Source organism: Argiope bruennichi, chromosome X1, assembly GCF_947563725.1.
Source record: "Argiope bruennichi chromosome X1, qqArgBrue1.1, whole genome shotgun sequence".
NCBI lineage: Eukaryota > Metazoa > Arthropoda > Arachnida > Araneae > Araneidae > Argiope > Argiope bruennichi.
Window position 1 is genome coordinate 136,747,090 of NC_079162.1, and position 17,065 is coordinate 136,764,154.

At 31.0% G+C, this 17,065-nt stretch overlaps 1 protein-coding gene across 1 annotated transcript in view; it reads right to left on the reverse strand.

The window, feature by feature from the left end:
- Nucleotides 1-11,192: 11,192 nt before the first annotated feature.
- Nucleotides 11,193-17,065, reverse strand: part of LOC129958858 (membrane-bound transcription factor site-2 protease-like) — a 95,270-nt gene continuing 89,397 nt past the window's right edge. Inside the window, exons 7-9 of the mRNA XM_056071578.1 lie at nt 12,653-12,848; nt 12,191-12,260; nt 11,193-12,105 (exon numbers count right to left, since the gene is read on the reverse strand). Of these exons, the coding sequence (XP_055927553.1) occupies nt 11,868-12,105; nt 12,191-12,260; nt 12,653-12,848 (504 nt within the window). The 3' untranslated portion in view covers nt 11,193-11,867. The remainder of the gene's footprint in view (nt 12,106-12,190; nt 12,261-12,652; nt 12,849-17,065) is intronic.

A 17,065-nucleotide genomic window follows, 5' to 3' on the forward strand; every position in this document is an offset into this window, starting at 1 on the left:
ATGACTTATACACCCAGGCTGTATCCAGAAATTGTGACTTTCAAGAATAGATAATATTGTCACAAAGTCATTTATAAACAAAATTTATTTAAACTTTACTTACAATATTTGTAATACCTGAAGAGTTTGACATTTCTAGAAATCCACACACACTTTTATATACAGATATTTTTCTTCAGGTTTAAAAAAAAAAATCCTTTAGAACGTTTTTTTTTTTTTTTTTTGACTGGATTTGATGAACCTAGAAAACATATTTCTTAATTAGAATAATGATTGAATTTTCACTTCTTTTAAAACCACAAATAAAATATTTGTTGACAATTGGATATGTGTAATTAAAGAGCAAAAGTCTTATGAAACTTCATAAGCATGATAATGTTTTCGATCTGATAATCGATTGTGTAGACAAATCTCATAATAATGTTTAGAATAACAGAGAAAAATAAAAATTATTCAAACTAATGGGAGTAAAATTTATGTCACTATTTTATGAAATGTGAAATAATTATAAATTATTCATATAGGAGTATTAAGATATATTCTACTAATATTTTTTTAGCCTCATGTCAAAATAAAAATATTTAAACAAATGTTATTGCAAAACATAAGAACGTAATTTACGACTTTAATTTACGACTTCTTTCATTTGAACATTTGATATCATTGTTAACAAAAGGAAAGAAATTGTAAATGAAAAGGAAAAATAACTGCAATAATTTAAGAACATGCGAAATAAAAGTTAACAAGACTTAAAATTAAAATCACTTGAAAAAATACGAACAAGAAAAAAAAATGACAATAACTCAATTAACAAAGTAAAGTTTCAACACTTAATGAAACAGAGATTAATAGCGGATCATTAACTTAAATATTAATTCTGCTTTATAGTCGCTTCACCTAACGCTAATAATATCATGTGCAACTCCATGTTTTAGGTTATCAACAAATTCGAACAACTTTAACAAAAATTATCTTTTTTATTCATCATTTAGAATAAATACTATACTATTTGCAAACATAATAATAAATAATTTACACTTAACACGCTTCCCTGCGTTCTACGCTACCTGGAAAGAGACTTCTAGAACATCACGCCAAATATAGGGCGAATACTTGAAATGATTGCTTGCAAAAAGTCGCAGTGGGAGTTCACTTCGATAAACAGGCGATCTTCAGAGGAGAGAGAAAAATATATATAACTAGAATCCGATATCGCACCGGCGCGATATCGACGTCTGGAAATACCGGTAAATTCTTGCTGCGATTGTTGGTCAATCATTTAGAGACCACTCTTGTTGCTTGGGTAATTCTAAATATACACATATAAAAAAGGACATGTTTAATGTTTAAGAAGTTCATTTTTCACATGTGCCTTTTTCATATCTTACTAAGCATTAAATAAATGAATAACTTTGTACATATATTTACAAAATGTTTTCTCTGACCTTCATAAAAAAAACATCTTGTCTTTTCCAAAATTCTATATTGTTCGTGTCCGAAAAATAGTAAATATTTACTCGTGCAAGCTGTGGCGGACTGGACCCGAAAATATTGATTGCCAAGAGAAAATAGGTGCCCACTGCTACACGCAAAGATATTCATTTTTTTTTTTTTTTTTTTTTTTTTTTGTAATGAACAGAAGAAATTTTTGAAAATATTTAAATTAAAGCCCAAAGATGAAAATATAATTTTTGCAACAATAAATCATTATTATTTTGTGTAGCAATTTTTTCACATAAGAATATTATATATATTTAAGAAATTCATTTAATTGCACATGCGTTGGTATTCTGTTAAGCACTGTTTTACACACTTTAATTTACTTTTAAACAATCAACATATCTACAACAAACCACAAATCCACAACAACTGATCCGATGTGATAACTGAAGCAATTGACATAAATGTCTAAATCCTTAAAATTTTGCATATTAACACGGTGGAATAAGAAAAGTTTAAGCGAATGTTTCGCAAGAATTATCAGGTTAATATGTTCTTATTACAAAGCATAAAAACGTTTTCATTCTGATTAGCATCGGATATATAAGCAGGTCAGTAAATACAACCAATTAACTTTCTCAAAAACTCTAAAAATGATGCCCTTACCCCAGCTTTCGCATAAAATTATAGACCACACACAGGGCCCTAAACGTCACAAGTTTCATTTTTAGAGTTTCCGAAAGTGTGAGATTTTTTTTTTTTTTTCTACGAAGCACAAAAGATTCGAATATGCCTTTTGTGCGCCTTTTTTCTCCCGAGTGAAGTCGACACAGAACTACAATTTTGAAATTAGAAAACATAACAAATTTCATTTATTCAAATCGTTGCGTGTTTGAGTCATCACGTTTACGTGTATTCAAAATTAGACTGATAGGCGATAGACTCTGACAAATCTGACTCAAAATTTGTCCAAGACCTTTACTTTAGATTTTGAAACTGTGTACCGAATTTCATTCCGTTCTTAAATTTTTGAGCAATCATCCTCACATGCATACGAAAGTACAGATGGACAGTTGGTCACTCCTGTTTGTATTTGTTTCAGATTTGATATAAAGTTAAATTGTAGATACTAAATCTGTGTACCAAATTTTTTCTTATCTAGCTCCTTCCGTTTTGAAGTAATGTGCATTTGCACTCGGACAGAAAAATTTTCTATCTATGGAGTTCGTTCAAAATGTGATAAAAATCTAAAATTTTATGTCAAGTTAACAAATCAAATTTCCCAATCTGAGAATTTTTAAAATTTTTGAAAACTTCTAATCAAATTCTTTAAGAATTTCATTTATGTTTTTAAAGAATAATTCTTAGTCTACAGCTAATTTAAACAAAAATTAATCGTACAACGTAGAATAATAAATGCAAAAATAAATGTAAAATAAGGAAATTTGATGAAAAAGAATAAAAAATTCAACAACTGATAGCAAATCATAAAAGTTTTATTTTTTAAGTTTATTCATAGAGTTATTATATCTCAAAAATGGATTTCATTTTTTTAAAGATTAAGTCTTCATTTTTTTTATTTTTTATTCTAGTATTTTCAATTCATCCAGGTCTTATCAGGATCCACAAAAATAGCAATTTCTGAATGGAAGAACAAAAGCGGGCAGAGTTGTTTGTATTGCAGAGAAAGTATCTCAAACATAATTAGTACTATTAACTAAATAAAATCTAAATGAATATGAAAAGGTCCTTTATCACTTATCGGGATAATGAAATATTTATTAATTGGTTATCATAATCGTTGGACAAATAATGCCTCAAACATATGGGTAAGAATGCATCCAAAATTCAATAAATTTCTGAAGAATGCGAGTTTTAGAAATCATTTATATATAAGAATGAGGGGTTAGAATGATTTTATTCTTGATCACATATGATGGCAATCTCATCAAAATAATCTGTCAGTTTTGAAAATGTACTCTGACACAACTAAGACTTATAAGAATTGATTCAAAACTTCAGAAATGACACCTGCATCTAATACAAATTTGGATTTGATTACATCATTTCTTAATATTCGTGTCCAAGACTTGTCTACGCAGTTTTTTTAAAAAATTATTATTATTATTTTGGCCACGATCACCAAACTTACACTGCTAGAAAATTAATTTTTAAAAATTCGGTCTGAAAAACTTTTGAGCCAATATACACATCATAGGGGCTCATAATGCCGTAAGTGAAAGGAGCTCACTTGTCATCGGGCAAACTGGGAGCCTGGCCAATTCACCATTGCTTGCATGCTAGAGCTTAATTCGCATCAGACTCAGAACACATCTGAATTCCTTCTCGTTGGTGCAATCCTTATTTAAAAAAAAATTAGGCTGGTGACTACGCTAAGAAAATCGATTTTTGGCGGAAATATCGAATACTTTTTTATTACTAATTCTGAAAAATTTCCTTTATGAAACCATTTTATTTTAGTTTCTACATTCATTTTATATAGCCTTCTTTATGAGTTCATACATGCATTCATTTAGCATGACATGGCGCAGTCGATATAAAGTTAAATGCGTTAAATCTTTGTTCAAGAATACATTCACACTGATTACGTTAAAAAGCACACGAGCATGAAGCATCCTGAACAACAAAATCGGGTAGCTTCGGTCTTAGCAGTGAAAATGAAGAAACAGAAGAATCCTTGCGAAATTATTTCATCAGAAGTTCCTAGATTGAATACGAAGGAAGCTCTAATATTCTTCCGTTTTCAAAGTTAATTTTTTTTATCGGAAGGAGTTTATAACAATAAACATAAAATTTCTTTCTTTCGTGTTTCTCCTTGCGCAGACAGTGTCTTATGCATTATTTCTTTTCGTATAATTATATAATGTTGGAGCATAGTTAGTTTTCAAGAAAATTAACTAAGTAAGAAAACCTATAAATTTTTTAATTTAATTATTTCATTTTATTATGTAGTGTTATGCATGCATATGCATCAAATATTAGGCATTAATAAATTACTGTAGCCTTATTCGATTAATTCATTTTTTTCTGCAACTGAAATACTTTTTAAATATTAAAAAAAGATCAAGAAGATTAAGAATTTTATTAAATTTGAAAAAAGCTCAAGACCTATTCCTTGTTAAAATCGGATTAAATATTTCCATGCTCCTGCTACTATACATTTAGATGATTTATTGTGTTCTACTACTTTTGTGTATTACTATGTTTTGATCCATATACTAAAATATAGAATGAAAAATAATCATATTTTTTCCAGAATTAGATCTTAATACAATTGAATCTTAGTTGGTGCAATTAAATCTTAGTGCAATTAAAAATATAGGCAATATTTAGTTGGCCAGTTAAAGAAACTGAGAACAGATTTTTACAAATAACCTAGCAAATTTTTAACAATGAGAGAAAAATTAGGGTCAGTATCTGAATAAAATCGAATATTAAGAGCGAAAACTTTTACTGAACTAATTAATATTTAATTGGTTTTAATTAAATATAAAATTATTATGACTTATTTTGAAGCTAAATTAAAGAGCTTCTCATCTGTCGGATTTGTCTGCCCCCCCCCCTCCCATCGGTAAACTTCTAATGCCGCTTCTGCGAAAAATCCTGCAACAGGAATAACATCAATGATGACCCTAAAAGGATTAAATAAATAAGATAAAATGTTTCAGAAATCCTGATGCTTTGAAATTTGTGTTTAACTTTGCATACATGAATACGAATCTTTTAGTCAGAACATCATTTATCTTAAGAAATTCCAATTCAAAAATAGCAAGATAGAAAACTTTCCCAAGGCATTCTATAGAATGCAAAATGTGATTTAGACAAAATTTGGAAGAATATCATAATAAGGCTACTTTTTAACGTTAATTCATCAAAAATAAAAGTTATTTTGAAAAAAGAGAGAAAAAAAAAAAAACGACAATTTTACCGACAAATTGTCGGTAAACTGGACAAGAACCCCAGAAAACCGCAAGAGAGGTCTTCGTCTGTAAGGCGATAGATTGGTGGAACGGGGCTTCACACAGAATCTGTTCCAACTCTCGGAGAGACGCAGGGGGAGGATCACGGGATCTCACGGCAACGTCGTGATGTTTTGGAGTTCCGCGATGTGACAAAGTGGTCACGAGTACCTCCACATCCTAATTTGGAATAGATACTTTAATTTGTTAGTTTAGGGAAAAGTGAAAACTAATTGAAACTAGTTTGGACGAGCGCAATAAAGCTCTAATGTCATGAAATTTGGTATTTAATTCTTATTATCATTATTTATGGTATAATTAATTAATTAAAAATAATATTTAGCTTATTTATGGGGTAAATACAGAGAATTTTAATGGAGTTACGTTGCATGTAACTCCAAAGACTATTGGGATCTCACTCTTTCTTCCAAAACAGATCACAGGGGCTCTGTGATTGGGCAGGCTACGGAAGGCGTGTAGCTGTGTCCGCATGTTCCCGAAACCATGACTGAATAGCTCAACTATGGTGAATCAGGGAATTATCATCTTGATAGATGGAACTCCAGACAGAAACAATGTCTGTACCGTAGAATGCAGTTAATCGGCCAAAAGAATGAACCAACTCCAAACCATGAGATGAGGCCCTAAACCATTACGGAACCACCACCATGCTTCACTGAAAAAAGGAGCCGTTGTAGACTTCTGCGGGGTTTTGCCACACGTAAACTCGTCTCGTGGTGAGAAATAGGGAGAAACTGGATTAATCGGAAAACAAGACATGTTTCCATTGATCTGGAGTCCAGGTTTTATGGTCCTTGCACCCCTGTATTCATCATTTCTGATTTTCGTCTGTCACAAAGGGTTTTGCTATCGCAATTCTGGCCCACATATTTTGTTTACGCAATTCTCTTCGAACTGAATGGGTGAACACTGGGTTCTGTAGATGTTCATTCAGTTCAGCAGTCACTTTTGCTGCCGTGGTCTCCCTTCTGGTGGCCACAATCCTCAATGTCCGCCTGAATTTGCAGTGAATTTGGGTTTTTTCCACAGTTCGTTCTAGCAGATATTGTTTTGCCATGATCTTTGTATACGGTCATGACCTTCGACACGGTTCCTATTGATACCTCCAACAGTTGTGCCATTATAGTTATTGATGAACCAACCAGACTTGCTCCCATTATCTGCCCTCTTTGGAACTCGGACAAGTCTCTCATTTTAGCTTCACCCGAAACGAAATTAAGCAGACAATAATGTACAATACACTCGCACACACCCTTGAGATCATAAGCAACAATGTAGGACAAGAAAAAAAAAAACTTGTAATTACGTATTTAATTTAGTCCTATGCTATCACATATGGAAGTCACTGTTTTCAGCAAGGCTTTTCCATTATTTTGGACAACCTCTGTAAATTTTTTGAAAATATGCATAAATAATTTTTAAATTGATTTCGTATTGTAACTCTTTTGGTCTTTATTGCCAACCCCCCCCCCTCTAAGCTACAAAAAAAAAAAAAAAAAATGCACACACATACACCTTGTTGCAACGATTACTTTGAAATTACTTTCGTTTATAAAAAAATTTGTATCCAGAATTTTTCGATCTTAAAACACAAAAATAAGCAATTTGTTGCTTAATTCGGTCTAATAATTGATTAGAATTGTGTATATTTATTGTACAGAAAATTTCGGTTTTACGATTATTAAAGGCTATTTATTTTATAAATTATAATTTTATAAAACTATAATATAATAATGCTTAATCAAATTTTCAGAAACTTTTAGAGCAATAGATCTTAATTTTTACAACAAATGGCTATGTTTTAAAACATGCAATTGAATTCCAGGGACTAATTGTTGAGCTAAATGTAAATCTAGCTTTTTTACTTCTCTGAAACTAATTTAAGAGTTCAGAACAATTAGTTTGGCTATCGGTGCTAATTAGAACCCATATATATATATATATATATATATATATATATATATATATATATATATATATATATATATATATATATATATATATATATATATATATATATAAATCTGGATGTCATTCAGAAATCCAATTTTGTTTCAGCAATAATATTTCTGATCTCACACTTGGTGAAATCAAATTGTTGGATAGTTAATCATAATGCAGATATTTTAGCACTTCCACTTTCGTTTCTGACATCGTACAAAATTTTATTTACTTTAAAAAACTGGTCACAGTATGCTGGTTAATATTTCTCGATCGTGGCAGAAATAAATAAAAGTTGCTTCAGCATATCAAAACACAGTACAATCCTGAGTATCCGGCTTCCGTAATGCCCGGCCTAGTTTTATTTTATTATAATTAAATGGGGAAGGCAAGGCTTGAATTGGCAACATTGCCAAGGCATTGGACTCGGGCGTCTGCTACGATACTCCTACGTGTCATGTACAAAATACAAATTGTAACAGGAAAAGAGTAGCGTTCTGCTCGTTATTCATTGTTTCATCTGTGTGTAACGGACCTCAGTCGTTCCCGCTGTTCCTGATTATAACTGCACAGTACGTACAATATTCGTTAATTGTTCTTGGGTTATGCTTAATGTTTTTTTTTTTTCAGAGCACCACAGCGAAGATTTCGAAATGGGTTATAACTAGGGATTGCAAGATCGTATCAAAAGTTCAATACCGGTATTCCGTATTTTTTAGATCTTAATACCGGTAGTAGAAATTTTAGAAAAAGAGAGAAAACACGGGTGTTTCTTCGTTTTATCTGCCAGTTTTATTAGAGAATGTAAATATCACAAAAAATAATTTGTAACTTATAAATAATAACAATATGTAAAGAATCATAAAAAAAAAGTAAAGGAACATCTTATTTATTTAAATCACAAAAAAGTGTAAATGTCAATATTCAGTCTGCGGTACTATTACAAATTTTTGAAATATGATCTTAAAAAAACATAATGAATCAATTGTACTGTCATTATCCCTGGAACGTAATTTTGTGCAGAAATTGCCAGCTGTCGAAAACGCTCTTTCGGCATCTAAGCTAGTTGGTGGTACTGTGAGAAATGCGCGATATACTTTTTCCAAGTATTTACCTCTAAATCCCTCATCTTCAAATAAATCGATTTCTCGTCGGATGGTTTTGGATATAGCTGATTTCTGTATAGTATTTTGGTTTGTTGAAATTTTTTTTATTTATCGCTAATTCTAATTTTTGTTCAAGAGACAATTCCTTTCCACTATCGACATTAGTGTCATCATAATCTTATGTGGGTAAAAAGTTTAAAGAAAATTTACTATAAACTTGATCAGATTTGAATTGGTTAGTCCGTTTTCTTTTTCAAAATTATTATAATTATGTAACTACCGTAAGACATTTTCTAATTCCGATGCCTTTCTTTTGTGCGATTTTAATATATAATTCTTCAGATAGTGACGTGTGCTGTTCTTGCAGTGACTGCAACATGAAATTTATTGTTGAATTAGCTTTTAATAAATTAGAATCTCTCCGACATAATGCCTCAACAGCCAGTTTTTTTGGAAGTAGAGCTGATACAGTTATGGATATTAAGTCGAATTCACTATCTGAAAAATTAATTTTCAGGTTTAAATCGATTATTGCTTTTTGGATTGGATTTCTCAGTTTCAAAAATCATTCCATCATTAGGAGTAAACTGTTCCAACGTGTTTTAGAATTTAATATTAACATATATTCTGTTTTATTTTCAGTTTGTATATATTTTTGTAGGGGAACGTTTAAATATCTTAACAATTTTTCGAACTTTATAAAATATAAGAAGCAATTCTTGATGGGTTAATATTCCATTCTCATTAGCAATATCTTCTTCAACAATTACATTGTCATTATCTTCATTGTCAATATCACTAATTCTCTTCAAAGTCGGAATCCGAAGTTTCTATATCTGCAGTATTTGGATTATTCTGTTCTTAATTTTATTTATTTATATATTTATTATTTTTTTATATAATTCATCTATTATTCCTAATTGAATTCCATGAGCATAGCTCATTTGCCGATTTGCAACAAACAGCTTTCCAACATTTTTTTCATAACTGTTGCTCCATCATTCCTTATGGATACAATATCTTCTTTCAGGGATAATCCATGTTTCACTAATTTAGATTTAAGTACTTCCACACATTTTTCGGCTGGCATACTTCCCGAGACATGTGTAAATCCTACATTCCATTTTTTTTTCTGAATGAATATTTATATTTAAATAGTGTCTTATTTTTTACACTTGTCCATTGATCAAATGTAAGACTGAATTTTTCACCATTTACTTTTAATTGTATTAGCTCGTTTCAAACAATTACGAATACCGTTACTGTATTTTATAACAGTTCTTCTTATAGTGTTAATCGATGTTGGTAGATTTTTAAAACCTCTGGCGGATAGTGATTTTCTTAATTCAATAGAAGTGCAAAACACTCGTAATGGCAAACCATCTAATGCTGTTATTTTATTTATAATTTCAACCAAATTTTTTTAAAAAATAATCTAAAATCCCTGATAGTTTGGGCTTAGAAACTGTTCTTAAATTTGTATCATGTTTCGTTTTTAAATGTGTATGGAGTCCGCTTGTAGTTCCTCCGTTCACTTTAATAACTCTTGAACATTTTTTACATTGTGCCACCATGATATTTTCATCATATAATCATATAAATAATGAAACCAAACCGAAGTATTATCAACTGATTTTTTATGTTTTTTAAAGTTATTCTTATTTATTATTATGGGTTATTATTTATGAGTGTGTGTATATATATATATATATATATAATAAATCTAAAAAATATTTTGAACCCTAAAGTATGATATGCAAATGCAATGTGAATGCAACAACTCACCAATTTAAAAAATATCGAAATATTATGCACTTTCTTCACAACTACAACTTTGTTTTCACAGATACGAATATCAGACTACGAATCCTGCGCATGGAGCTCGGAGCTGTAATAGGATAGTTTTGACCCGCCTCCTTGGATGATTCACATCTTTTGACTGCACGATGCGACTTTGTATTCACAGTCTAATTAATTTCGCCCGTTAGGGAGACATAAAAACAAAAACATATACTATTTTGCTGCGTTGGTACTTCCTGAACATATAGTGGTGACAATTAAAATTTCTAGTAAATACCGAAAAAACGGTATTTAAACTTGTGAATACCGATATTACAAAATTGTACAAATGGCTCAAACTACCGGTATTCGGTATTGCAATCCCTAGTTATAACCAAAAAACGTTGTAGTGACTATGGAGGAGAAATTAGCGACTAAACCCAGGTGTAACAGCAAACATCGGTAACTGATTCTATGATTCCTCAGGCCGGCCGCATTCACATTCGACTTGGCTTGAGATAAATGGAGAGCTCAGTATGCAATAAGGTGAGAATATATGTAACATAACAGTGAGTTTTGGAATAAAAACTTTGTCTTCTGGTATTGGTGGACAAAGAAATTAATTCAAACAACTCCGGCCTATTAGCCTTTTTTGTTAACTAGTGAACCCTTCCGTAACAGTAGGCTGGATACTCGGGAATGTATTGTAATAATAATAAGAAGAAGAGAAAAAAAAGAAATTCTGAATTTCAAATCATGTTTATTTTAAAACTTGCTGCACAATGAAAAATTATCAAAATAATGTTTAAAAAAACCCTCCATAATTTTTTAAACAAAATGTTGCAAACAAAATTACCATGAAAAAATAAAATTAAAAACAATAATAAATATTTACATACAGAACTTATATTTTTTTTTATAATGTAGAACAGTAAAGAGAGATTTCATTTGTATTTAATCTGTTTGTAAATAATAAGGATTCACAAAAACGGTTTATGATTTTTTAAAACTCCTGATATATGAATAAAAATATTTTTTTTAATGATTTCAGCATTCACAATTCTCGCATTTGAAAAACAAGCAAATATTTTGAAAATTTAATTTCAGCTTAAATGAAATTTTCTAAGCCTTATTATCAACTCTAATGGAATAACTAGTTATTTGTGGTATCTCTGTGATAATTTGTGTCAGCAACTTATACTTTCCCATTATTATTATAATCACAATGAACTAATTTAAATATTGTTGAATAAATACTATTTAGAATGAAAAAATACATATAAGTGTAAAAATATCTCCCAAAACTCTAAACTTTAGCAAGGCTAAACATCGTCAGACTTATGGCCATGGTCTTATTTCATCAATTCTAACCAAAATATTTCCAAACAATTGTTTCATAATTTCATATTAAATGAGTCAGTAGAAAGTGCCATTTCTACTCTATTTGATTAAATGCTAAACTGCTACATCCGAACAATTTTTCTTAAAAGACTCAGTTTTTTCAAATATTACTTTTTTTGTTGTTTTTTATATGTATGTTAAATTCAATTTCAATTAAGTCCATATTTCAGCAAGAAGATTTTTATTATAAATACAGCATTTAAAATTCATTAAATTTGTATATATCAAATTTAAGAAGACTAATAAGTATAGAAAATAATAATCCTATGCAACCAACTATTTTAAAAGTAAATATAAGCATGTAACGACATGAAAATTCAGAAATAAATGATTTCAAATATCCATTAATAACACATTCGATAATGTAATTCCCATCTAACCAAAATAATGGAATGGTATTTAGAATAGCTAAACCACAAGAAAAAGAGAATATATATCTGAAAATCATTAAGAAAAACATCAGATAATTTTTAAACCCAGTGAATTTCATAGGAATGCTACAGAAAATTCTTCAAAGGATACCCGAGTAGAAGTTCAAACATATCTGCATAACACACTGCTGCATAGTTAGAAACCCAAGGGCTAACTGCAACTGAAATTAAACGATTCAAAAAGTTATGAAAAAATTTTCAGTCAATAATATAAATATATTCATTCATTATATTTACATACTCAAAAAAATAAATAAATAAATAATTGTCACATTACTCTTCTCATTTAATTTATTATTAACTGGAGAATTTTCAAGTTTCTTATAAACTGTTTTCATTTAAACGCTGATAATAAACATTTATATGTACTCATATTTTAAATACGAATGCTAAATTTACGAAAATACGAATGCTAAATTATTTTTGAATTTCCACCATCATTCTTTCCAACAAAAACAAAATTTTATTTCTCCATTTTTAATAAAAGGCATACTGAAATGTTTAGAAGCAGCAACTAATTAAATACAACTCAATGTAAAATAACATAGTTTACCTGAAGAGAAAATTTCCTCTATTGGACCAACATAAAACACAGCCCTTTTAGAAGAGAGTTTAATTCTCAGAAATCTCTCAGACTTGGACTCTAAGACTGGTATTAAACAAAATTCCCGCCAGCAATCTTGATGATCTACACACATCTTGGCATTTTCCGCCAATTCTCTTGCAGGAAGGCACATAAGCTGATCCAACTGAATATTGAATTAATTAAAAACAAGCCAAACAGAACAAGATGTTAGCTAAAATAATGAGTAATAAATAAAAAAAAGCATCAAAATAATTCTGATGACATTAAAAGCACACAACATGAAGCATTTTGAAACCAGGTTTCGAAAGTAATTCCTGAATATTTATTTACTTAACTCACAAGGTGAGGGCACGAGTTGGAAAACTGAATTCGAGATGAGATATAGTATAACAGTAGTGTACCTTCAGAATATGCATTCATTAAAATATTAAAGCGCAATAGCCAGCCAATTTTGACAAAATAGTCTGCAAATTTTTTGTATAACGTGTATCCTAGTAATTTATCTCCGCGTTCAACAACCGAATGGCTTGGTCGCCAAGTCAATCACTTCGCAAGCGCGAGGTCTGTGCAGTGCTCGGTGCGTTTTTTTTTTTTTTTTTTTTTTTTTTTCATTTCTTTCCTTTTAATTTTTTTCAAACTTATTCAAATTAAACTTAGAATTTACAATTTTTTTCATTTATTTTAAATTTAAAAATAAATGTTTATTGTCCTAATATTGGAATTATAAGTGACATTTTAAAAGAAAAATAATAGTAAATATAAATGTTTTCTTTTTTTTTTCAAAATTGTTTCATTTAAATTAAAAACTTTCAGATAGTTTTATTACTATTGTTACAAAATTTTTCTTCTACAACAAATACCGCTAATCAATTGTAATAGCGCAGCACATTTAATTGCTAGTTCAGCAGATTTCTTGCTGTCTAATCCTCCAGTTTCTCTACGTGTCGGCGACTCCGACTCTCACCACACATCGCCTCTGACTATACACACGACTTCTGACGATCCACACAACTTCCTTGCAGCTTCAGAATGCTCGTCTTTTATAGTTCCGGGAGGCGGGGCTAGAATCTTCAGACCAATCAGGATGTCTCTGGGTGTATCTTGGTTATTACTGGATGGATCGTGAAACTTCTCGAACTTTCCGATATTATCCGTTTAGTCGCCAAACTCATCGCCAAGTCGTCAAATGGTCGCCAAGCTCAGCACGCACAGTACAGATCTTACAAAGGTTTTAACGGTTTTTCCAGGATGACATTATTCGTGCCGGATAGCAAAATTACAGATTTGTAACCATATGTTGCATATTTTTTATGCAAAAATAAATATTTGATTTTATAAATACTTTAATTATAATTATATATTTAAAAGAAAAAAATACAAATATAAATGCGTTTTTTACAAAAAAAATTAAAAAATTATTTCAATTAAATTAAAGATTTCCAAATAGTTCTAATTAATATGTTTCCCATTTTATGAAAAAATAATTATAAATATAAATGTGTTTTTAATTCAAAATTATTTTAATTAAGTTGACAATTTGCACGAAATTTTAATTTATATATTACTACTTTTTATACGCAAAAAATAAATGCCCATTCACCTAATATTTGAAATAATAACTTAATTTTTGAATAAAAAATAATTATAAACATAAAATAATGACGATAATTATTAATTATAATGACTCGCATCATACACAATTTTTTGTTCAGTATTTCAAGAAATTTATTTCAGATTCATTAATTTCCAAGAAGAAAAAAAATGGTTATTATTGTAAAAACAATCAAAATAAAATATCTTTTGACATCTTGCACAATTGATAAATCACGATTTCTTCCAAGAACAACGTCTCTTTAAGAAATTGTCTTAAGAGACAAACTTCATATACAGCCAAAAATATTTATTTTTCAACAGAAAGTCAGGAACAGAAGAAAGTTGGAAATTTTCAACGGAAAGAATGCCAAGTATACTCTATCATCTTATAAAAGATTTTGACGCATCTGCCTATGCATTCAATAACTAAACACCTGCTTTCTACTATTTATGTTTGATTATTAATAAAGGGAACGTTTTCATTATATATTTAAAAAAATTATCAGTTGCTGTCAATTATTTCCGATGTAAACACGATTTCGTCGTATTAGAAACAAATAATTTGAGATTACTAAAATCGAAAAAATTAAATCTTCTAGTCTTTTTTAAGATGATAATAGTAATTTAAATTATTTCTACCTATTAAACTTACAATTATTTTTCTTTTCAAAAATTAAATAATAATTCAAATGTATGGAGAAAACCCATTTATTTTTGAGTAAAAAAAGTGAAAAACCTATTAAAACTATTTGTAAATTGTTAATTTAATTTGAATAATTAATAAAAATAAAAAGGGAAGAAATGATAAAAGACACACAGAAGATTTAACTCTGACCTCCGCTGTACAAAATGATTACTTGACAACCAAGCCAGTAGGCTGTTCACCACGGTGACAAGTCACTGGTATATAAGTAATGCAAAAAGTTTGAAGGCTATTTTTTTACGAAATTTTCTAGTTATAGCGTTTTAATGTATGGACATTCGAATGGTAAACAAACTACCGTTATACTCAGACATAACTAGACTTGTTGGCTAAGGGGCAAGAACTCGCCTTTGCGCCCCCCGATCAACCAAACCCAAAGCCCCCCAACCCCCGACTATAACTGATATTGGCATCACACCCTATTCGATTTTTTCTTCAAGTGGTAAAGCTTGATTTCAAAATTGCTGTACATAATTTAATTTTTAGTTCAACATACCACACAAAACTAATAAGTATTTTATTGCCAACTACACTCATGTCCAAAATTAAGGTCACAAACATAAAATCTGTGAAAAATGAAAAACTATTCACTGTGTTGCCACGAAATTTGGCACAGAGGTACACTACAATGGAAGAAAGAACATAAACACATAACAACATGGAAAATTTTTTAATTGGGAATTAAGAAACAGGATATATCAAAAAGTGTTATATTATGAATCAGAGATTAAGCATTTATCTCGGGAAAAGCCTGTCTAATATGGAATGTGACCACCGTGCACTGCTATACAGAATTCACAACGAGCTTTCATACCATTTATGAGGGTGTCCATAAATGCGTGGGGCAACAAAGCCCATTCTTCCAAAAGCGCGGCTTTTAACTCTTGGAGGGTATTAGGAGGGAGGTTACGCTGTGCAATGGCTCTTCCGAGACCATCCCAAACATGTTCAATAGGATTATGATCCGGAGTCCTCGAGGGCCAGTCCATACGTCGAATATCCTCTTCCTCAAGAAAATGATCAACGATCTGGTCTCTGTGTGGAAGCGCGTTTTCATCCATAAACATGAAGTCTGGGCCAAAACTACCCCGGAAAAACCTCACAGAGGCTTCAAGGATCTCATCCTTATAGCGATGTGCATTCACAGTACCCGCATCGAAGACGTGCAGTGGTGTACGACTGCCCAACATTATGCCACCCCATATAAGGATTCCTTTGCCCCCAAATCTGTCGATTTCTTTTATGTAGGAGGGATGATAGTGAGCTCCTTGCTCTCTCCAGATGAAGATTCGGCGAGTGTCACTCTGTGTGGTAAATCTCGACTCATCACTGAAAAGAACATGCCCCCATTCTTGCTGTATCCAAGACTGATATGTTAGGCACCACAACAACCGGGCTCTTCTGTTGGATGCAGTCAAAGGGACGCACTCAACTGATCGCCAGGCATAAAGGGCCCTCTCTGCTAAACGTCTGTATACTTTTTGTCTGGAAATTCTTATTCCAGACGCAGCAGCAAGGTCACGAGCAAGTTGAGGAGCCGTTGTCAGCCTATGCCGTCGTGCGCTTAATGCCAAATAGCGATCTTGTGCAGGCGTCTTTGCTCTGTGACGTCCTTGGCCAGCCTTCCTGGGTACAGTACCACTTGTTTGGAATTGATTCCCCAATCCGGGTACCACTTTCGGTGCCACTTGTAACCATCGAGCCACCTCCGCTTGAGACTGCCCAGCTTCAAGCCTACCAACGGTTCTCCATCTCAAGAAATCGTCTAAACAATTATGAGAACTCATTCTCACTGGAAACAGGTAAAATTTTTTGTTTTAATGCAATATTCACAAAATTGCAGGCAAAAATCCCAGATGCCTTAACGGTCTAATTTCAGTAGTTCCCCCAAAACTAATGCTAAACAACATTTTTTTCCCACAAAAAAGGTTAATATCGTGTTAGCGGTCCTTCGCAATATATAAAATATAATTTGTTTAAATTTTACTGGTAGCCATTTAGAATTACTTTGAAAAACATTTTTGTGACCTTAATTTTGGACATGAGTGTAATTTGAAAGTAGCACGATTGACATATTTTTAGAG